The sequence below is a fragment of the Amblyraja radiata genome, chromosome 1, assembly GCF_010909765.2.
Source record: "Amblyraja radiata isolate CabotCenter1 chromosome 1, sAmbRad1.1.pri, whole genome shotgun sequence".
Taxonomy (NCBI): Eukaryota; Metazoa; Chordata; class Chondrichthyes; order Rajiformes; family Rajidae; genus Amblyraja; species Amblyraja radiata.
The window spans coordinates 54,177,716-54,202,252 of NC_045956.1; the positions used below are offsets into that span (position 1 = coordinate 54,177,716).

Consider the following 24,537-nt stretch of genomic DNA (forward strand, 5'->3'; position numbering starts at 1 on the left):
AGGGTGTGAAGGAGGTGATGGTCACACTCCTTTGTTCATATCACGTGTAATGAGTTGGTCTTTTTCGGCAGTACACATTCAAATATCTTCTTCTGAGTTGTGTAATATACAAATAGTGCCCATTTTCATGAACATTGTACTGGAGAAACTTATCTTTTCAAAAAGCCGAATGAAAGGAACAGATCACAAATTACAGATGCATCATTAGAAAGCATACTGTCAGATGTCACACGGACCAGATTCCCCACCATTGACTCCATCTACACATCACGCTGCCCTTTCCCACTGTATCTCGGTATACATGACAATAATGAATCCATACCACTAGCAATGATCGCACAAGCACTGGACTCATGACACAAAGTAAAAATGGCATGAACTGCTGTATAGTTTGAGTTTTAGCGATAAACCTTGTTGAACTGAAGCCACACTGAATGATCAAAATCAGTGTCTGAAGTAACCATTGACCTAAGGTTGTAGTATCATGTAAATCTAGCACCGAAGGAAGCTATTTGGGTCATTGCATCCATTCCAGCCAAATATGACACCATTTCGAATACTCCCATTTATGAGCTCCCCATCCATGCCTTTTAGCTTAGAACTTTACAAGTGATGATCTAACTCCCAGGGCTAATAATAATATTGCCATGACTTTCCAGCATCATCCTACCTGACTTTGCTGCTGTGTACAAGTCACTTTTCACACTCAGCAACATATGCTTCTATTTATACATAGACCATCACAGGACAGGAACAGGCCCTTCAGCCCACAATGTCCGTGCCAAGCACGATGCAGTTAAACTAATCTCTTCTAGCTGCACGTGATGCACTTCCCTCCATTACCTACATATCTAAGCATCTATCTAAAAGCTTCTTAAATGCCACCATCGAATCTGCATCCACCATCACCCATTTATTTATCTTTCATGTTATCGATCTTCCCGTGAGATGCATTTATGGCATTTATTTCAATAACTTCTTAGGAGTGAGCTCCATCCTCTAATCACTGATTAAGTAACTTTTTTACTGTGCATTTAAGTAATGAGGGTGGCACAGTGGCACAACAGTAGAGTTGCTGCCTTACAGGGGCGAAGACCCGGGTTCGATCCTGATTATGAGTGCTGTTTATATGGAGTTTGAATGTTCTCCCCGTGACCTGCGTGGGTTTTTTCCAGGTGCTGTGGTTTCCTCCTGCACTCCAACGACATACAAGTTTGTAGGTTAATTTGCTTTGGTAAATTGTACAAAATGACCCTAGTGTGTGTAGGTTCGTGTGCAGGGTGATCGCTGGTTGGTGTGGACTCAGTGAGCTGAAGGGCCTGTTTCCACACAGTATCTCTAAAGTCTAAAGAACACCTCATGACATTCAGATAATCGGTGGTGTTATGGGGGAAGGAGTTTTGTGAGTCAGTGAAATGGGGTTTTAGAAGAATTTCTATGTATTTTATTTCTATGTAGACTTGAATTCAGCCATGACTCAGCCATGATCACATTGAATGGCGGTGCTGGCTCGAAGGGCCAAATGGCCTACTCCTGCACCTATTGTCTATTGTCTATTGAATTCTCATTGAGATACAAAGCAGAAGCAGCTGTTAAGTTGTACAGGTTAAGCAGATTTTGTTCAAATGTGATAGTGTGAAAGCTGGCTTCTTTCAGTGCATGACTATAAGACAATTATTGTTTTATTATTTGTTGTGCTTTTTGCAACAATTATTTCAATTAACCTTTGATTTGCCAAAAGAGAAACATGGTAAACGCTATTCTGGGTAAGAACCTATGTTACATTTCTGCACTTTAGAGATCATTCATTCATGAGTATCAGTAATTTTAATGTTAAAATGTGCTTTTCAAGTCAAAGCTTCAAAGGGATAAATTTCTCTGGACAGCCTCTGGGACGTAGATCAGGTAGTTCATATGCCAGTCAGATGTTGTTCTCTGCAGGGAACAAGCAATAACATATTGGTTAGGCTACTGGCTAAATACTGAAATCCATTGTGCTGGTAAATCTTTGATCTTCTTTCCGTCTGTAAAGCAGGGGTGAAGGAAAGATGTACAGTGGCCCAAATAGAGCATGGCTTTTGGGAACAAGGTAGCGCAGAGTGAGTCCAACAACAGGGGACAACAAAGACAGGGAGAGGAGGCACCGTCAGAAAGCGACGGACAGAATGTTGAGGTTTTATTCCGTGTAAATGAAGTCGGGTGACTCGGAAGATTTGAGTTGCATTGTGCTCTCATTATTTCCGCGAGATTTCATGGCAGATAAATGTTGGCACTAATTGAGAAAAGCAAATCTGATCATAAACTATTGTTCTTTCAGCTTAATGGAGAAAGGTTATAGACTGCAGCTGAGTTTCATTTCATCGAACGTTGGTTCTGCCTAGTGTGGAAACAAAGAACTGCAGGTGCAGAACTTCAAAATGACACAAAGTGCTGGAGTAACTCAATGGGTCAAGCAGCATCCCTGGAGAACATGGATGCTGGAGTAACTCCTGACTGCCTGACCTGCCGAGTTACTCCAGCACTTTTATTGATTCTGCCTACATTCTGCTAAATTTAAAAAATACCTGTGCAAAAAACCCCACACTGATGACATTGAGTTCCAATGCTATGCTCTGGACCCCTGCTATCATCAAGGTGTTTAAAGTGGTAAGACATCTAATGGAAATAAATATTAATTGACACAAGAAAATATCAAGCACAGATCCAAATTGACATCAATTTTCAAATCATTCCCAAGTATTCTCCATTAAAAGGGTTTTTTATAGTCAGGGATTCGTGCAGCACAGAAACTGGTCCTTCTGCTTAAATTGTCCTTGCCAATCCTGTTTTTATAACTGAGCTAGTCCAATTTTCCTGTATTCCTATCTGCCATTCAATCATGGCTGATCTATCTTGCCCTCTCAACCCCATTCTCCTGCCTTCTCCCCCGTAACCTTTGACACCCTTACTAATCAAGAACCTGTCAAACTCTGCTTTAAAAATACCCAAAGACTTGGCCTCCACATATGTCCATACAAAGAATTCCTAACATGTTATTTACATTGTTATCTAAATTATTAATATATATGGCAAGCCACAGAGAACCCAACACAGATCCCTGTGATACACCACTGGTCACAGGCTCTATTCAGATAAACAACCCACATGACCCCATTCTGACCCCTTCGACAAAGCCAATTTTGAACCCAGTTGGCTTTCTCATCCGGGATCTCATGTGATCTAACCTTCCATGCTAAGCTACCATGCTCGCCCTTATCAAAGGCCTTGCTTTGCCCATATAGACAACATCCACCACTCTGCCTGTATCAATCCTCTTGATAGACATTTTTGACCTCCCCAAAAAAAGGTCTATCAAACTTGTGAAGCCATGCTGACAATCCCTAATTAGTTCTCGCCTACCCAAATGCTGGTTGATCCTGTCCCTCAGAATCCCCTCTAGAAACTACCCCCACTACTGATGTCATGCTTACTAGCAAATACATCCCTGATTTGTCCTTGTAGCCCTTTGTAATTATAGGTACATTAGTCACCCTTCAGTCTTCTGGTATATGCCCATGACTAAAAAATATGTAAATTCCTCTGCCAGGGCCACAACAATTTCTTCTCAACCTTCCCACAATCTCCAAGGATTCACATGGTCAAGCCCTGGGGATTTAACCACCTTAATATTCTTTAATACTGCTAGCAACTCCTCTTTTGTGATTCAGAAATAGACCAGCACATTTCTACTTATTTTCCTCAGTTTCTTTGCTTCCAAAATTCTCTTCACAGTAAATACAAATAAGAAGCATCCATTTAACCTCTGGACCTTCTACTGTGGTTTGACACAGACAACCATGTTGATCCTTAAGAGGCCTATTCCCTCCATTTATACCCTTTTTCCCTTGCAGAATATCTTAAGATTTTCCTTTAATACGTCCGCCAAATTTATCTCATGTCTTCTTTTTGCCCTCCAGATTTCCGCCTTTATGGGCGTGGAAGAACAAAGGGGGACCTGGCGGGGGTACTTTGTAACTTTGAAAGCGCCCTTTATGTGGCGAATATTTGCATACCTTGGGTGTGCAAGCAAAGAATTTCACCGTGATGTGTCACATGTGACAATAAAGTATTCATTCATTCATTCATTCATTCATTCATTCATTCATTCATTCATTCATTCATTCATTCATTCATTCATTCTATCATTCATTCTATCATTCATTCATTCATTCTTTCATTCATTCATTCATTCATTTATTCATTCATTCATTCATTCATTCAGAGTAGGGGAATCAAGAAACAGAGAACATAGATTTAAGGTAAGAAGGGAAAGATTTAATAGAAACCAGAGGGGCAACCTTTTTCATTCAGAGGGTCGTGGGTAAATGGAATGAGGTGCCAGATGAGGTAGTTGAGGCAGGGCACTATAACAACATTTAAAAGACAGCTGGACAGGTACATGGATATGAAAGGTTTAGATACAGGGGTGGGGAACCTGTTCATGCTGGAAGGCCGCATTAAGTTAGCTGTAATCTAATAAGGCCGCATCCAAGAAACTTCAATTAGATATAGGATTATTTCGTTGAATCTTCTTTTACTGTTTGGTATTTTAAATACGTTCATTTTAAGATTAAAATAAAAATAATAAGACGAACAAAAACATATTAATAAAAATAAAAGGATTTGTTCTACAAAATTTGGATTCATTCAAAAGGCCACACTTAATGGCCTAGAAGGCCGCATGCGGCCTTAAGGCCACAGGTTCCCCACCCCTGGTTTAGAAGGATATGGGCCAAATGGGGACACATGGGACTAGCTTAGACGGGGGCATCTTGGTCAACATGGACGAGCTGGGATGAAGAGATTGTTTCCATGAACAATTTGAGACAAAGCATATGGTACGTATATCCTGCTAGAAATGTCTTAATGACTTTGCATTTATGGTATCCCGGCATCTTTCACACTTGGATTTTCCTCACATCACTCCAGAGCGATTATCAGGCACCTGCAATCTTGCACATCGGGCATACAGATGATTGGCTTTGGTAAAATTTTATATTGTCCCTTAAATTGTGTGTAGGATAGTGCTAGTATATGCGGTGATTGCTGGTCAGCCCGGGCTCGTTGGGCCGAAGGGCCTGTTTCCGCACTGTATCCCTAAAATAAAGTGCAAAGAAAGTAGTTGTTCTTGAACAAGGTGGCATGTGATCTCAGGCTTCTGGATCTCCTACCCAATGGTAACAGCAAGAAGAGGGCATGGCTCAGTTAGCGGTGATCCATGATGAAAGATCCCACTCTCTAGAGGGAACACTTCATGTAGACATTTTCCATGGCGGTGAGGGCTATGCCCATGATGGACAGGGCTGAGTCCCCCCACTCTCCGCAACCTTTTTGCGCGGCTGTTTTTTGGAATTGCCGTAACAGGTCATATACTGCAACCAGTCAGTATAAAACATTATGCTTGGTATCATTTTGGATGCCAATCTGAGATGTCCATGTGCAATAACAGTTCAGGACAATCAAAGTATTATTCATTATCAAAACAAAATCTGACAAATTACCACTAGATCTGGGAAACTTTCACTTGAAAGTGGCTTTCATACACAAGCCCTTTAAATGTCAAGAACCCAGAGCTGAGGACAGGAAGTTAGTCATTTCCCTTCATTATTCTCTCTTTTTTGTTCCTTTCTGATCAGCCACCTTCAACTTGTGGCTTCCTCGACACATTGTTTGACTTCACGTGTGAAGAATGGTTACCTGAAGGAAGCCATAGATGCAATTGTGCGTCAGTAGATGCCAGCGCACTTAGGTAATCGGGAGATAACACAAACGTTAGAAAAGTAGGTTATCGTACAATGCAGCTTACAAGATGATAGCAGATCGGCCTGATACAGGCAGAGAAATCAGTTTCAAAAATACACAAGATGGAACCTGACAAATCCAGACTGTATCTTTTGACAGGCTTCCTCACTGTCTGCAACTCCTCCAATTTTAGAAGCGGTCCCAGCACAGATCCCTGCAGAACCCCACTCGGTATAGACCTCCAGCAAGATCATCTACCGTCCACCCCAATCCTCCGTTTTCTACAAATAAGCCAGTTCAGAATCCATATGACTCATATGACCAAGTCATGATGAATCCCGTATGTTAATCTTCTAGATCAGGGCCTGGCAACCTGGTTCTGCCTAGGGGCTGGGCCCGGGTCCGTGAGCGGATGGAGGGTCACATCTATCGCCGTAATTAATAAACTTTGACATGTTTATATATTTAAGAAATATTATGTCTACTGAACATAGGAGTTAGTTTGAGACACTGGTATTGAAACAACCCTCAAGAATCTTAAGATCAACTGCGCGTTTATTGTGCAAAAACAACGATTTAATTTAACACAACCATTTAACACAATTTAATATAGGCATCGACTACAGTGGAATCAACACTGCAAAATCAACGGTTTAACACCAACCAACACAATTTAACATTAACATCCACTATGGTGGAATCAACATTCCTCGCTGTGACGATGGCCTGATGTTCAGACACTCTCGTCGGGATGATCGAAACTCCGGCGTCGGGATGGGTTGCAACACAACAAGAAAAGTTTCCCCCTATTTCCCACCCCTCCCTCACATAAAACATACGAAGAAACACCAAAACATACCCTTAACACACAGTCAAAACAGAGAAGGGCCACAACAGGCTGCTTGCGAGACGGCCATTATGGACTCTGTCTGCTGGCCGGAATGTTTCCGAGTCGCGCTGAGCAAAAAAAACACAACTGCGGGCCGGATGATTTTGAGTTACGGGCCGCATTCGGCCCATGGGCCGTAGGTTGCCGACCCCTGCTCTAGATGTTCTTGAGCAGCCAATCATGAGGGACCTTATACCACACCCACTCCCTTATCTTAATCAATCTACTTTCTCACCTCCTCAAAAAACTGAATCTAGTTGGTGAGACACGTCCTGCCACATACAAGGCCGTGCTGGCTATCCCTAATTAGCCCATTCGGTTCCAAATGGGAGTAAATCTTATCTTGAAGAATTCTCTCCAATAGTTTCTCCACCACTGACATGATGCTCACCAGCCTATAATTCCCTGAATTCTCTCTACTACCTTTCTTAAACAGAGGAACAACATTGGCTACTCTCCTGTCGCCTGTGGCTAGAGAACAAAAATCCTCTTCAAGGTCTTCTCTTACCTTCCTCAATGACCTTGGATAAGTGCAGTGATGATAATGATATTGATCTGGCATTTTGTGTTCTGTTTCCCTCGTTTACAACTTTCCATGGACCAGGTACGCTCGGCAAGCCACCACTAATCCGGATTAAAATATGACATTGGGACATGAATTAAAGAGCGGTTCTGGAGATTAGCTTCCATTTTCATTTCAATGAATAAATTAATTAGTTTGGGCTCACCCACATTGGCTTTGTGACTGTCTGTGCCACTACATTGGGCTTAGAGCCTGGGACTGTGGTGAGCTGAATGCCAGGTTCACACATCTCACTGTTGAGAAGACCACTGCTGATTTGTTGGTCTGCTCTCTGGTCTTGGATTCCATTCGGTACATTTTCTTCTGCCAGTGAGCTTGGATCTCTGACCATAAATTGTGAGCGACTGGCTTCTTGCTGCAGCCTCTCCAACATTCTCCCAGGCTTTGGAAACTACCATCTGTGGAGGCACGAAGGAATACGGTGCATCTGCAGGCTGGTTGTAATTTGACTCTTTTCATTTCTTACAAGTGCAAACTGGAAGCACGGTCACCCGATTTCCCAATTTTGGAGAGGAGTTTAATCGTAATCTCACCCATTCCATTTTCTGTTTTATATTTGAGCTGCCTAAATTTGTGGATTACTGAAATGTTTAGTCTGTTATAACTAACAGTTTTTGCTACCCACTGTTTTTTTTAATCCAAGTGCTCTCTCTCAAGTGATAATGTTGGTGCCACAGAGTATCGAGCCTATCATTTCCAATGGGGAACAAACAAACAGCTTAATCAGCACCAGATGGAAGTGAGATCAGATGCTTGCCACTTTGGCTCAGAGCGCTGGTGCGGAGAGGCTTTTCAGAATGTTAGAGCTGCCCAGTTTAACATTAAAACAGTTGAGGCAGTGACCTAAGTGTGGCATTGGCTCCTTGAGAAGAGGAACCTGCATATTCTCTCAAAGGATGAAAGTATACCTGCATCTACACCTGCTACCGTGGATCTGCCAAATTGAAAGCAGCCCTATTCCAGAGAATAATATTGTGCCCAATAGTTTTTATACAGTATCAGACGTTCATAGGTGAGAGAAGCAGAATTAGGCTATTCGGCCCATCAAGTCTATGCCACCATTCAATCATGCTGATCTATCTTTCTCTCTCAACTCCATTCTCCTGCCTTCTCCCCATAACCCCTGACACCCGCACTAATCAAGAATCTATCAATCTCCGCTTTAAAAATATCCATGGACTTGGCCTCCACAACATTCTGTGGCAATGAATTCCACAGATTCAACACCCTCCGACTAAAGTTTTAATAAAATATGGGCACATGTGGAAATTATGTTTCAATTTATTTAGCACCTTGATGCAGCTGGCAAGCCCCCATTCCTAATTGCTGATTCCTTATTGCTCATTGAGAAGGTGGGGCAGCCTAATGGAGGAGCTTACTAGACCATTTCAGAGGCATTTATGAGACAAACTCGGGGAATGGATCCAGGTCAAACATAGGCCACACCAGGTCATGACGACAGATTCTCTTTGCTGAAGAACATCAGCGTCCAGTTGGGATTGTTGTGATGACCTGGTAGTTTTTGCGGTCAGTATTACTAAGACTACTTAGATACAGTCATAGAGTGATACAGTGTGGAAACAGGGCCTTCGGTCCACTCGCCCACTAGTCCCACCTGCCCGCGCTTGGTCCATAACCCTCCAAACCTGTCCTATCCATGTACCCTTCCAACTGTTTCTTAACCGATGGGATAGTCCCAGCCTCAACTACGTCCTCTGGCAGCTTGTTCCATACACCCACCACCCTCTTTGTGAAAAAGCTACCCCTCGGATTCATTTTAAATCTTTTCCCCTTCACCATGAACCTATGTCCTCTGGTCCTCGATTCCCCTACTCTTGGTAAAAGACTCTGTGCATCTGCCCAATGTATTCCTCTCATGATTTTGTATATAAGATCTCCCCTCACCCTTCCGACGTCTTCCAAGGTGGAGTATGTCGGCGACTCCGGGGGAGAAAGAGGAGGAGGAGGCGGCGGTGGAGCGGGGACTGGACAAAGCGATGGCCGTCAGGAAGAAGCGGCAGCTGGTGAGAGGGGAGGGAGCCTCACGGTGACCGAACGCGTTCCGTCGGTGGCAGAGGCATGAAGAAAGCGCTATCCCATGGGGCTACAACATGAGCAGCAACAACAGCCACATGAACCTGGTGGTGTCGGCAGGTCCGTCTGCAATAAATGAAATCTGTTATAAAGGGATCTGTTAAAACAAGACTTTAATGTACATCCTCCATTAACAAGGACAGAGATAGAGAGCTTTTTGATTAGTACGGGTGTCAGAGGTTATGGGGAGATGGCAGGAGAATGGGGTTAGGAGGGAGAGATAAATCAGCCATGGCGGAGTAAACTTGATGGGCTGAATGGCCTAATTCTGCTCCTAGAACTTATGACCTGCAAATTTGCATCATAGATGTTGTTTTAATTTCTCATAGTCCCCAATGCCATTTAGTTCATCTTCTTGGTCTTTGAATTTCGCACAACAATCTGGCAGTTTCCATAGTAACCATTGAGATGCCTCTCCACATTCTTGACACGTTACCCAATTTTATTTGTGTGGGGCATTGAAGGTCAAGTGAGATTTGAACTCAAGATCTTTGAATCGTTAACGCAAGCTCAGGACCACAATGCTCACATCTCATCTGCCTTGAGGATAAATAAATTTGCTCCCTCAAGCACTTCACTGTAGTTCTTTAATACACTTGCATGTCTCAGATGTCAAAAAGAATGACAGATAAATGAACTAAACCGTTTGGAGTGTGTCTACAGGAGCTACAAATGCCGATTTACAAAAAACAAACACAAAGTGCTGGAGTAGTTCAACGAATCAGGCAGCGTCTCTGGACAACATGGATGGGCAATGTTTCAGGTCAGGACCCTGCTCAGACAAACGGGCCTGTCCCACTTAGGTGATTTTTTTAGGTGACTACCGCCGACTAGGCTGTCACCACACGGTCGTCGTGGTGTGGCCTGTATGGTCGTGAGTCGCCCAAAGAGTCTTAGGATTTTTCTGGTCGCCGCTGGATTATAAAAAGTTCAAAACGTTTCGGTGACAGTCGGCGACTTGTCGTAGCTTGTCTTCTCCTGACGTAGGTGCTGTCGTAGGTTGTCGCCAGGATGGTGTAGGTTGTCGTCAGGTGATGTAGATTGTCATCGGTGCTGACTTCGGTGAATTCCATTGTCATAGTCGCCGGCAGTCGCCTAAGAAATCGCTTAAGTGGGACAAGCCCATTAGTCCAGTCGCCGGTTTTTCGGCGACCTGCTACGACCATGACAATCGCTGGCAGTCACCAAATAAAATCGCCTGGTGCGACAGGCCCTTTACCTACAGTATTTATATTTGTGTTCGTAATTGAAAATTCAATAAAGATTGAATATTTCACAAATCACAATTCCATTTCTTTTGTGTCATTTTTATCTTAACCTGTTTATATATTACTTAGCTCAGGAAGATGTTGTGTGCTTGGTGAACATTTTACCAGCTTATCAAAGTTTTTTGTCTAATCAACCACTTTTGTTTTTGAGAAAAGAGTGCAAATGTGTCAGCTCAAGTCTAGCCCACACGGGGTAACTCAAACCACACACAGGCTGAAAGTTTTAACCAGTTTTCTCTGCCCACTCAACCTATTGAAGTGTAGCCTTTCTTCACAGGTTACCAGGAAAATGTGGGCGCACAATCAGCTGAACTAACAAAGAACTCAACTCTCAGAAATTCTCAACTAGGTATGGTTTTGATCAACATTTTCACAAAGACCAATACTTTACAGTGTTGAATATATAAATTAAAGGCACAACACACCTGTTTTTCCCTTCCCCATCGTAAATCGTTACCGTGTACCTAATTGCTGGCTAAATTCCTGATTTTTCTGGACTGTTAGTAATTCTAGTTTTTTTTTTAGAGAATGGGAGACTCTCAGTGCCAAAAAAACAAATCTTATTTACATACAAAGGAAAAGCAGTGACATATGTACTGCCTGGGGGAAAAATAAGCAAGAATATAGTTGAAATCGATGCAGGAGCAAAAGTAGACTCTTGTAAGTAGACTTAATGTTTTCACATGTTCAATCTATTAAGTACACCAATCAACAATGCAAAGTGCTGAGTTATTGTCAAATTAGCAGAATACGTCAGTATCATAAAATGATAAAAGTCATACAACGCAGAAACAGGCCCGTCGGCCCATCAAGTTTGATCCTTACTATGGGTGCTGTCAGCACAGAGTTTGTACATTCTCTTTGTGACATGCGTGGGTTTTCTCCAGGAGCTCCGTTTTCCTCCCACACTCGAAAGATTTTGTTGGTTTGTATGCTAATTGGCTTGGTAAAGTTGTAAATTGTTCCTAGTGTATGTAGGACACTGTTAGTGTGCGGAGATAGTTGGTCGGCGTGGACTCGGTGCACCGAGGGGCCTGTTGCTGCGCTGTACCTCTAAACTAAACTAACTCCCGTTTTATTCTCCCCATATTCCCATCAATTCCCCTAGATTCCACGACTCAGTTTCAGACCACAGCACTAACCCGCACATTTTTGGGATGTGGCAAGAAACCGGAACACCTGGAAGAAACCCAAGCGGTCACAGGTAGAACATGCAAACTCCACACCGGCAGCACCCGAGTTCATGATTGAATGAGGGTCATTAATGGGGACAATGAGGCAGCAACTCTATTGGCTGAACCGCGGTATAGCCTGATCAAGCAGTACAGTCTTGTGGTAAGAGCACACCTTCAGTACTAGGCCAAGAAGCAAGGAAGATATTCTAGCACTGGAGATGTTCCAGAGACAGGCCTTGATAATTATCCTGAGCCATGCATCCACATACTGGAAGGCTGAACATATTTGGTATTTCAGTCTAGAGGTGTCCAATAGATGATTTTATCAAGCAACTAGGTAATTTAGCCTAGAATTTAGTCTCATGGGTTAACCCATGTGTTGCTCTGTTTAATTTAGAACCTGATTTTATACTGGCATTTCGTATAATTGAGTTACTGATGTATACAATGAAGAAGCAGGCTCATTGAATCCACGGGGTGGGAGATTGCAACCTTCACGTGGTCTGCCCTGTTTCGACAAATGCAATCAACCCGGTGTGCACAGTCAAATAAGATCAAATAGAACAAGTTGTCCTACAACTTTAGGCAGTGCACGCCATACGCAAGGAGAAGATTGAATCCACACTATTAAACACCCATTAAAACAAATACTATTTTATTCTCCCCACATTCCCATCAGATCCTCCCAGATTTTTACCAATCCCCCAAACAAAGAACATTTCACAGTTAATCTATCCAGTCTCTTCCGACCGACATCGGAGACACCTCACACACCCTTCAATTCTTCAATACTTTCCATTTCTAGGCCCCCATTGCCTCATCTTTACCAGGGACTGGAGTCCCTCTAAAACTCCATCCCCCACCAGGAAGTTCTTAAGGGCCTCTGGTTCCATAAAGATGAGTCTGAAGAAGGGTCCCGACCCAGAACGTCACCTATCCACGTTCCCCAGGGATGCTGCCTGACCTTGTGAGTTACTCCAGCATTTTGTGTCTTTCCTTGGTGAACCAGCATCTGCAGTTGCTTGTTTCTACAACCTGGGCATTTTAGGAATGTGGGAGTGGGGGAGGATGAAGAATGTGTAAACAATACTGCAGGTCAAGTTTTATTTCTATAGCACATTTAAAAAACAACTCGTTGACCAAAGTGCTTTACATTGGTGGAGGTACTAACGTTATACAACAGTGGTTCATAGATTAAGTACATACATAATTACATACATATAGCCCTCCCTCAGAGGACGTTAAGAAAGGCTTGAGAGTAAAGATGAGTTTTAAGTCTCGACTTAAGTGTCGATGGAGGGGGCAGTTCTGATGGGAAGAGGGATGCTGTTCCAGTCTAGGAGTTGCAACTGTAAAGACGCGGTCGCCCCTGAGCTTATGCCTAGACCGCGGGATGTTCAGTAACCCCAAGTCGGCCGATCTAAGGGACCTGGAGATGGTGTGGTGGGTAAGCAGACTTTTGATGTAGGTGGGGGCAAGCCCGTTAAGGGCTTTGTAAACATAAAGGTGGATCTTGAAATTTATTCGGAACCGCACAGGGAGAACAGTGGAGAGAGGCCAGAATCAGGGTGATGTTGTCCCTTTTTCGGGTGCCCGTCAGGAGTCTCGCTGTGGCGTTTTGGACCAGTTGTAGGCGGGACAGGGAAGATTGGCTGATGCCAGTGTAAAGGGAGTTGCAGTAATCGAGGCGGGAGGAGATAAATGTGTGGATGATCTTTTCGAGGTCGTCAAACTGGAGGAATTGTTTTATTTTAGCTATGATCGGAAGCTGGAAGAAACTAGCTTTTACCTCGGCATTGACTTGTTTGTCAAATTTCAATGCTGAGTCAAATATCACGCCAAGGTTTTTGACGTGAGGTTTGAGTAATGGGGTAAGGCTTGAACATTGGAGCTGTGAGGCAGCGGCACTGCCTGTTCTGCCACTATTCCACTTAACTTCTTAAAGTAATATTAGAGTTCACAAACAGTGTTGGAATGAACTTCCTGGCAGGGTGATAAAAGCTGATAATATTGAATAAACACATAGGTGCAGGAGTGAAGAGTTTATACAGTTAATCCGAATGAATGAGACAAGGTGCGACAAACGGCCCTCATCCCTGCAGAAATCTCATCATTCTAATAGTGACTAGACCAAGTGAGACCCGTTGGGTCCCTGTCACACGCGGGGCCTGGTCCCCGAAAGCATTATTGCACTCCTCACCCACGGGAGGCCTGGTCCACCAACGCAGCCCGTTCCTCAAGGCAATATTCTCTCTCTCTCTCTCTCTCTCTCTGTATCTCTTTCTATGTCTCATGGCCTAGCCCTTCGCCCCGACACTCTGGTCTGTGAGATGCCATTGTGACGTCATCCCTGCAACTGTCAGAAACCTCATAGCGTAATAACAGTTATTCTGAGAATTTGGATTTTTGAAGCGTTTAAATAACAATAACGTGAAATATAAAATCAAATCTGAAGGAAGCTTGACAGGAACGACCACGGTGCATAAGGTGATGCAAAAATGTATGCGCTACCGTGTACTGTTTTGGAGTAGGTCTCCCTTTATTCCCAAATCTTGAGTTTTTAAGTTTAAAAATGTAAAATTTCTTGTAAAATATAACATCAAATGTGAAGAAACTTGATACGAACAACCACAGAAAAAAGCTGAGTAAGATTCTGCAAAACATTTTGCGTTATTATGTACCATTTTGGCTTAGTTCCTTGATTTCAGACAGACAGACAAACAAGACGAGACTTTTAATAGTATAATAGACCAAGTGCAGACCCATTGGGTCTGTTCCCCCAACGTGCGGATGGGGGGGGCATACGGCGTCACACACATTAACCACACACACACACACTAACTACCCATTGCTTGAGAATACAGTGAGGAAACAGGCCATTCAGCCTGCGTCCGCACCGACCAAGGATCACCCCTACACTGGCATTATCCTACACCCTATGGCCAATTTACAGAATCCAAGTAACGTACAAACCTGTATGTCTTTGGAGTATAGGAGGAAACCGGAGCACCTGGAGAAAACCCACATGGTCATAGGGAGAATGTCCAGACTCCTTACATACAGCACCCTTACTCAGGATTAAACTCGGGTCTCTGGCAGTGTAAGGCAGCAACTCTATTTACGTAATTACCAACCTATTAACCTCTATAAAATATATACATTAAATTACATAAATAGAGAAAATCTATTAGGGTCATTGTAACAATCCTATTTAATAGGTAATACACCTTTATAGACCACAGCTTGTTTCATCTAGAAGCTAGGCAGTTTTGAGGTCTTCATAACTGTAATATTTGCAAGGCCAAAACTAAGAACACTAGTTCCATAGTCTTCAGCAATTATTCAAGCTGAAGAAATGCTATACTGTGTGAGGTAGTAACTTTTTATGAAACATTTATATAAAACATTTCTTTTTTCCCTTGGTTACCATAAAGAACCACGGTGGTATTTTTATGACAAGGGTCCTCCTGGAGTCCAGGGTCAACATTAACCCTCAACATCACCACTAATTACTTTGATCTTGTTTGAGACCTTGGTGTGCATAAACTGGCTGAGACAAATCATGCATTACAACTTCATAAAGGACTTCCCTACTTTAAGATGTTCTGCATTCCTAAAAGGGATTATACAAAAGCATGCCTTTCTTTTCTCTCATCCAGAAACTGTTGGTGAAGGGACACGATTTATCATCCTCAGCAAGTAAAGAGAGGTTTTAACAAAATTGTCGATTGCTAGAGTTAGGAATGCTCTGGAATAAAGATTGATTGAAGTAGAGAGAGAAACTGTATTATTTTGGATTATATTTGGAGATATCAATTTACACGCAATGGGGTGACCCACTCATTCTTCCAAAACAGTGGAATGTTAACAACATTAGACTGAGGAGTTGTAAGCGCAAATTTATATTTGCAGCAATTTATTTTAAGGCTGGAATGCTAGACTGTCTATGATTTTTTACCTCTCATGATTTATCTTGGCCCCATTATTGTGGTTGGTCTTTATTCTGGGTCAAGTTAATGTAGGTGAGGTCTATCATACAAGAGATCTTGAAATCTAACTGCAACATCCTCTGATACATTTAGCAAACAATGCACTGCACAGCTGCAAAAAAGATACCATGAGCGCTAGTGCCCAGGATTGTAAAGAAAAAAGGATGTAAAATAGAAAGCTTAGGTACATCTTAGAAGCCCATACTGCGTAATTCTTCAAGATGACAAGTTAATGCGGCTCTCTCCATTCACGTTGCATTTTGTAATACATTTCACTTAACCAAAACCTGGAGATGTATGGAGTATCTTTCCTCACTCCTAGGCAGCATCTAAGCTACATTTTTTTTCCCTCGAATTTGTCTCAACAAAACTCCATGACAGCTCTAATTTTCAGTTGCTAGTTATGCGTGGGTTTTCTCCGGGTGCTCCGGTTTCCACCCACATTCCAAAGATATTCAGGTTTGTAGGTTAATTGGCTTCTGTAAATATTGTTCCTAGTGTGTAGGATGTATCTAGTGCACGTTTGATCGTTGGTCAGCGCAGACTGTTCGCACAACGTATTCTATCTAAACTAACCTTATTTTAACTGTCTATGTAGCTCTTCACCACTGCACCACGTAAGTATTTCTATCCTCTTCAATGCATTCTCTGCTACTCAAAAATATTTATTCAAATATTAAAATAGTATTTACAATACAATAAAACAAAACACCACCATAATACAAGACGAACAAATATGCTAAGCAACTGCTAAACAACTATATTGCAATCCTTGTCCAGGATACATTCAACCCCCCTCGGTGCCCAGCGGTCGCGGAACTCCCTCAAGGTGCCCGTAGACAGGGTCCCTTAAACAGCATGGTGTTTTTAAAAAAAATATATAGAATTTTTTTCTCACTTTCCTCACACACACTTGATACGGAGCGATTTCTAATTTTTGCTTTATATGTTAAAACTTTGAGCGTGCTCACAGATCCCGTCTGTTTTTCTGCCCATCCAATGCCAGCCTACTGATCAAGTGACTGAAGAATCCTCAACGACCTGCCTTTTTCTTAGTGCCTCTTGTCATTCACTATTGCCTCCATACCACTGTCTGGACCCAAAATGTCCAGCCCAAATTATTTGGCAAATGCTGATTTAATGGCCATCTCTAATGTGGAGATATCATTTGTTTTAATTGACTTGGACCCCAAGATCTCTCTCCACATCAATGCCATTAGGAGTCTTGCCACTAACTGCATATTCCCCCCATACATTCGACCTTCCAGAGTAAACAAAATAAATAGGACTGTTTTGGATTTATCCGAGTCAAGTGACACTTTATTGATACGTTAAAAATATAAAGAACGTACAAATTCAAAGCCCACAATCACTCCAAGTACATTACTGAACATCTTTGGATGTATAATAATTTGAAAGGCACTTCTCGAGGTAGAAACAATATAATGATTTTAATATTTTTTCTGTTACAGATATATACTACCGTCATTGTACCAGACACATTTTAAAAATATTATATTGTAATTTGTATAATGTAACTGTCAAGTAATTGCCAGAGAAATTACACACACTGAGCTAACAGTTGTGCAGGAAAGAACAGCAGATGCTGGTTTAAATCGAAGATAGACACAAAATGCTGGAGAGAAGTAATGCGTGACGTCTGATGAAGGGTTTCGACCCGAAACGTCACCCATTCCTTCTCTCCAGAGATGCTGCCTGTCCCGCTGAGTCACTCCGGCATTTTGTGTCTATCTGAGCTAACAGTTGGCAGCTTGCATGATTCAGTGTCCAAAACTGTAACAACACAACTTGTCTTCTAGGAATATTTGTAGAAACCCTCACCGGTCTTTTTACCCAGCTTTCCTTCATCCACCAGTTTATTTAATAGGGCACTGGGAGCAAAGAGGGGGTTGTCTGGATCCATCTTGTGCCACCCTGAGAAGGGAAACAGATGTAATTAATGAAAGAATGGTTGGGGAAAATGCAAAAATAACACAATTCTGGCCTATTCACAAAAAGATTCACAAAACAATGTAAAGGTACACCAGGATGATACTTAATTTTAACCCCTTGAGTTATTTCCATATTTTACATAAAACTTCAACCGATATGTATGGTTTTCTTCATTTTAGTGTTGATGGCTGCAATCATATGAGCACTGTGACAGTAGGGCACAATTACAACAGGCACTCAAACTGGTCAACAAACAGATATTCACTGTGCAGGAAGGAACTGCAGATGCTGGTTTAAACTGAAGATAGGCACAAAAAGCTGGAGTAACTCAGTGGGACAGGCAGCATCTTTGGAGGTACACAAAAATGCTGGAGAAACTCAGCGGGTGCAGCAGCATCTATGGAGCAAAGGAAATAGGCAACGTTTCGGGCCAAAACCCTTCTTCAGACTGGGAGAGAAGGAATGGGTGATGTTTCACATCGAGACACTTCTTCAGACACTGTCAGAATTGCAAAACACTTCATTAGGACACTAGTAAGTAAATACATACCACCTTCCTAGCCCCCCTCCCCCACAAAACAGGATCTTATTTAATTCAGGAATCGGATGCCAAGGAGTCTGCTGAGCTATGTAGTGTGAATCTGCACCAGCATTTGTTCCATTCTTGTCAGATGAAACAATGCCGTAATCAGTGACAGATGCGAGAATGTTGCCCAAATTAGCATTTTAACACTTTTAATGGTTTGGTCAGAATTTTGTTTTCATGGTTTATAGTATTACAGGATTTTTAAACCACTAGACACAGGCAACCGCGAGCCATTCCCAACCTGCCAGTTCTCTGATTTTTTTTCAGGACGTTTCTCTATTTGTGTTTGAGAAGTATTATGTATTTCTCTGTTTGTGTTTGTGATTTTACTATGTCATGATACAACATTAATGCAAATCAATGGTCGAGATGATTTTTACATAATTTCTCAATCATATCCTTCATGTGAATCTGGCTTGAAAAAGGGCCCCAACCCGAAACATCACTTATCCATGTTTTCCAAGGGTCTCGACCTGAAATGTCACCTATTTCTTTTCTCCAGAGATACCGTCTGACCGACTGAGTTACTCCAGCTTTTTGTGTCTATCTTCGATGCTGCGTGACCAGCTTGAGCATCTCGACCCGAAACGTTGCCTATTTCCTTCGCTCCATAGATGCTGCCTCAGCCGCTGAGTTTTTCCAGCATTTTTGTCTACCAGCTGAGTTACCCCAGCACTTTATGTCTTTTTTGTGTGTAAAGCAATATCTGCAGTTCCTTGTGACTTTAACATGGCACATAGGCGCTAAATCATAATGCGGAAATCACACAATCTTAATCTCACTTTCCACATCCGGGATGTTTTATCACCATGCTGCTTTATGCAACGAGAATGTTTTAATGGGGGTTTGGCAACTTGAGGAAAACCACTTTCAATTTTGTACTCTGTTATTCAGATTTTTTTTACTTAACTTCAATTATAACCCCATCACTTTGGATCACATCTTCAGCTGTTTCACATAGACAATGTTATCAAAGAGATATCGTGTAGGCATTTAGGTGAAGGTGCAGAGACTGCATGAAGAACTGGTGCATCAGACTGACAAACCTAACACAGAAAGCTGGAACCAGCTAAACCAGAATCCAACAAGAGTCCAAATGGAAGGAAATGGAAATTATGAAGTGCAGCAAAGCAAAGAGAATAATCCCACAACCACTGAAGTGAACACAATCCAAATTAGAATCTCAATAGGTTCAAAGGGAAAATAAATTAAAACACAGTAAACACTCATTATAATGGACTATGTGGCTGGGGTGTGGGAGTGGTGTCCGTTATTGCCTATTGTTCACTATAAACCGAGTGGGGGATTATCATTATACATAGTAGAAACATAGAACTGCAGATACTCGTTAATACGCAAAAGGACAGAGTCTGTCTTACAGCGCTGGGTTCGATCCTGACTATGGGTGCTATCTGTACGGAGTTTCACGTTCTCCCCGTGACCGCGTATGTTTTCTCTGGGTGCTCCGGTTTCTTCCCACAATCCAAAGACATAGAGGTTTATAAGTTTGGTAAAATTGTGAATTGTCCCTAGTGTCCCGGATAGTGTTCGTGTACGGGGTGATCACTGGTCAGCGCAGACATGGAGGGCTGAATGGCCTGTTACCGCGCTGTATCTCTAAAGTTTAAAGTAAAGATACAAAGGGCTGGAGTAACTCAGGAGGACAGGAAGTATCTCTGGATAACATGGATAGGCGATGTTTCGGGTCGGGACCCTTCTTCAGACTGATTCAGTCTGCTGAGTTACTCCAGCACTTTGTGTCATTTCATCTTAAATCTAGGCCTCGATGCTGCTGGTCTGCATCAGCGAGCCTTTTTCACCAACTGGTCTATTAAGACGAGGGTTTTCTGTACTTCATGTCAAGTTTGCAGTTGAAAGTAGGTTGCAACTGATGATTCATTTGCAGAAAGTTCAGACCTCAACAAGCTTCCTTAACAAGCTTGGCTATTAATTAGTATTCACAATCTTCAAACCTAAAATTTTCCAGAAAATGAAAGGCTTGTTCAGTGCAAATCTATAAAATGTCCTTAGTGGTTTTATTTACCGTAAGGTTTCATGCTTTACTGTGGCACCACCTACTGTTCACTCTTTTAACACTCTACCTTTTAATGCAATTGATAGGGTTGGGGAATAGCATTGGAAAGATGTCTATACCTTTAAAAAATAGTCATTTTAATCAGATTGAGTGCAGTTTCATAATGCTTAATAATAATAATAATTAATGGATGGCAATATATTACCATAAAACTGGAATAAGTGTGAAATAACAACAGAAAATGATGGGAACACTCAGCAGATTATATGGCATCTTTGGCAAAAGAAACACCGGAACTGAGAAATAACTGGGAAAGAGAGAAAACAAGCTTGTTTTCAGCAGCAGAGAAGGTAGAGGAGGGATGGCTGGAACAAAGTGAATATCTCAGAGTGAAATTAAATGAGTTAATCTGCCAGTTAGAAGCACACATTGAGGGGGAGAGAAGGAAAGAGAAGGGGGGTGAAAAGGAGTGGAGACACTTTTAAGAAGCCGGACAACGTTTAATAAAGTTTAGCGGGCATTTAACATTACCGGTCGGTTTTCCTTGGTTCTGAAAACTCCAATGAGCCAGTTTCCGGAAGTGGTGGCGCTGTTAACAGCTGCGGCTCGCCTGCAGTCCGTCTGTCTTTACTTTTTTCTGTTGTTTTTTTTGTCTTGTTTTGGTTAAGTTTTAGTTTGTTGGGTTGTGTTAGAGGGGGTGAAACATGTTCTCTGTCTCTTCCTTCGGGGGAATGCGACTTTTTCGTGTCGTATCTCCCTTCTCTGCCTCCGTCTGCGCTGAGGCCTAATGGCGGAGTTGGCGGCCTCCAACCTGCGACCGACCCCGAGGCTCCGGAGGCAGAGCCAGCCAGGACTTACCAACGAGAGGCTGGCCGTCTTCGGGGCTAAGGCAGTGGTGGCCCGACTTGCTGGTGCGGCTTTCTGGCTTTTGGCGGCGGCCTGGAGCTGATGCAGCGGGGCTCGGAGCTGAGACTGCGGGACCCGGAGCTGAGACTGCGGGACCCGGAGCTGGGGCAGCGGCCTGGAGCGGAGACTGCAGGACCCGGAGCTGGGGCGGCGGCCCGGAGCGGAGACTGCGGGACCTGGAGCGGCGACTGCGGGACCCGGAGCTGGGGCGGCTGCCCGGAGCTGGGGCGGCTGCCCGGAGCGGAGACTGCTGGACCTGGAGCGGCGACTGCGGGACCCGGAGCTGGGGCAGTGGCCCGGAGCTGGGGCGGCGGCCCGGAGCGGAGACTGCGGGACCCGGAGCTGGGGCGGCGGCCTGGAGCGGGAGCAGCGGCCCGGAGCTGGGGCAGTGGCCCGGAGCTGGGGCAGCGGCCCGGAGCGGAGACTGCGGGACCCGGAGCTGGGGCGGCGGCCCGGAGCGGAGACTGCGGGACCCGGAGCTGGGGCGGCGGCCTGGAGCTGGGGCGGCGGCCCGGAGCTGATGCTGTGGCGGGCCGGCTTTCGGTGGCGGCGACATCACCACGGAGGTCCGCTGGACTGGAGGACGGCATCTCCGGCCTGGATCAATCGCCTCAGCGCAGAGGGCGAACAAGGAGGGAAGAGACGGAGACTAAGACTTTGCCTCCATCACAGTGAGGATGTGCTTGGTGAACTCACTGTGGTGAATGTTTAATTTGTGTTTATTGTATGTTTTGTTTTTATTTGTTTAATTTGTGTTTATTGTATGTTTTGTTTTTATTGGTTCTGTGTATGACTGCAGGCAACATAATTTCGTTCAGACCGAAAGGTCTGAATGACAATAAAGGAATCTAATTAAAATGCCTGGTCAGCAAAGGAGATTGCCTGTGGCTACCTCGACTGCCTAGAGACCCCACACCACTGCACTACGAGTTCAAAAGAACCTTGCCGACCAATTTTTACTTGCGGAAAATTTTTCAGCCGCGAGTATGCGGGAACTTCTCTCGAGCATGAAGGAGAGTTACAGTGACGTCCTAAGACCTCCTAAGACCACGTGTCGACCGTGCTGCGAGTTCGAGTTGAGCACAAACTCTTCTAAGCTCGCAAATTAGGTCGCCGCAGTGGGACAGGCCCTTCAGGTTTATTATTGTCCTGTTTACGGAGGTACAGAGAGAAGCTTTGTTTTGCATGTTATTCAAACAGATCATACCATATATAAATGCACTCAATTCAAACGCAAGTACAATAGGTAGAGCAGAGGAGACGGCAGAGTGTAGAATATAGTTCTCAGTAGTGCACTAGTTACATTGACACAACGAGATAGAGTGGATCGGACACTACCCTAGATTATGGAAAGATTGTGCAGAGGGCCGATTAAAGTGGGGAGGAAGCTGTCCCTGAGTCTAGTGGTGCACACTTTCGAGTTTCTGTATCTTCAGTCAATTGCAGGGAGGTCAAGTGTTTAATTATGTTGACTGCTTTCCCCGCGGCATTGTGAAGTTCAGATGGAATCAGTGGTGGGGAGTCTGGTCTGTGTGATGGACTGGGCTACATGTATAACTCTCTGCAATTCCTCACAGTCTTGGGCAGAGCTGTTTCCAAACCAAACTGTGATGTAACTGACAATATACATTCCCAGTTTGAAGAAGAGTCGCAAACAAATACATCTATGCATGTTCTGCAGCTAAGTTACTCCAGTATTTTGTGCCTTTTTTTTTGTATACCAGCAACTGCATTTCCTTGTGTCTCCAGTATGATATCTATGGTGCATGTGTAGAGCTCTGTGAGAGTTATTGGAGACATGCCAAATTTCCTCAGTCACTTTCAATATCCGTCTGGGAAAGTATTGCATTAGAAACTTTTCCAGACTTCCAGGATGTCAAACGTCACATGACGGCATTTACTGAACATCAGAATGAATATCATTTACATCTGCACTCAAAGCCCTGGAAGAGGCAGCTGAAGCAACCACAGGGCATAGAAGCTTGAAATCATAGTGCCTTTGGAATGGCGCTTGCCGCTTATTTGTGATCATCACCATTCTAATGCAGAGTTAGTTTGGCAAACTGTTGGCAAAATAAATCTGCTATTTCATTAACTGCAGGGTTTCTCTGCAACATTGGTGCCAAGTGAGAGAAAAGGTCACTTGCACATTCATCTCCTCAGCAGAATTTGGTGTATTAATCACAGTTCAAGAAAACATAGATCCTTTTTTACGACAATGTTGCCAGGACTGGAGGGTCTGAGCTATAGGGAGAGACACTGGAGCTCATGAGGATGAGGAGTGATCTTATAGAGGTGTATAAAATCACGAGAGGAATAGATCGGGTAAACGCACAGTGTCTTGCCCAGAGTAGGTGAATCAAGGACCAGAGGACATAGGTTTAAGGTGAAGAGGAAAAGGAACCTGAGCGGTAATGGGTGTATGCAACAAGCTGCCAGAGGAGGTAGTTGAGGCTGGGACTATCCCAATGTTTTAGAAACAGATAGACAGGTACATGGATAGGATGGGTTTTGAGGGATATGGTCCAAACGCAAGCAGGTGGGACTAGTGTAGTTGGGACATGTTGGCCGGTGTGAGCAAGTTGGGCCGAAGGGCTTGTTTCCATGCTGTGTCACTAGGTATGTTGCAAAGCCTACCTGAAGCGTCGTTGAAAATCTGCCGTTGTGGGTGTGCGCGATTTTGGCGCCGTTTAGAGGGGGCGGGTTTAAAACGCGATTTTCTCTAAGCTGTTCCAATCGAAAATGTTCAGCCTAGTTAATTATTAACGAAAAATCGCTGGAAGACCCCGTCGCAAAAGCTATTATTAGGTTTAAAGGCCTTGAATAATAGTTATAGTAGTTTAAAAATCAATCTCTAAACCCGCGACAGCCAGCAACCGCAGGGTCTCATAAAGCAAACAACTGAAGTTAGGTTGTATATTTTTACATTAAAAAGGGCTTCTAAAGATCCCTTTATACAAAGTTTAATATTGCGAGTAGCTCAATTTGGGCCCATTATATCCCGCAGTATTTTTCTCGGCATTTGGGGCACAAATCTACCGCAATGTGAACGTTCTAAACCAGCGCGTTCCACAGGGACCCACTGGAAAGCTGATTTAAATGGGCATTTATTTACAGCAATTAAACACTAAATTCCTTCCATTTGGCCTATAAATTAATGTAAATGAGATTTAAAAATCATGTTTTATTGTGAATTATTTGTGAATATTATTTGGACATTTAGGCTATTTAAAAATGTTAATCATTTATTAAGAAATGGATAGATGTTTAGATCTAGT

At 43.2% G+C, this 24,537-nt stretch overlaps 1 protein-coding gene across 1 annotated transcript in view; it reads right to left on the reverse strand.

Moving 5' to 3' along the window:
• Nucleotides 1-17,070: 17,070 nt before the first annotated feature.
• Nucleotides 17,071-24,537, reverse strand: part of hadh (hydroxyacyl-CoA dehydrogenase) — a 41,731-nt gene continuing 34,264 nt past the window's right edge. The window contains exon 8 of the mRNA XM_033022113.1: nt 17,071-17,714. Coding sequence (XP_032878004.1) covers nt 17,596-17,714 — 119 coding nt within the window. The 3' untranslated portion in view covers nt 17,071-17,595. The remainder of the gene's footprint in view (nt 17,715-24,537) is intronic.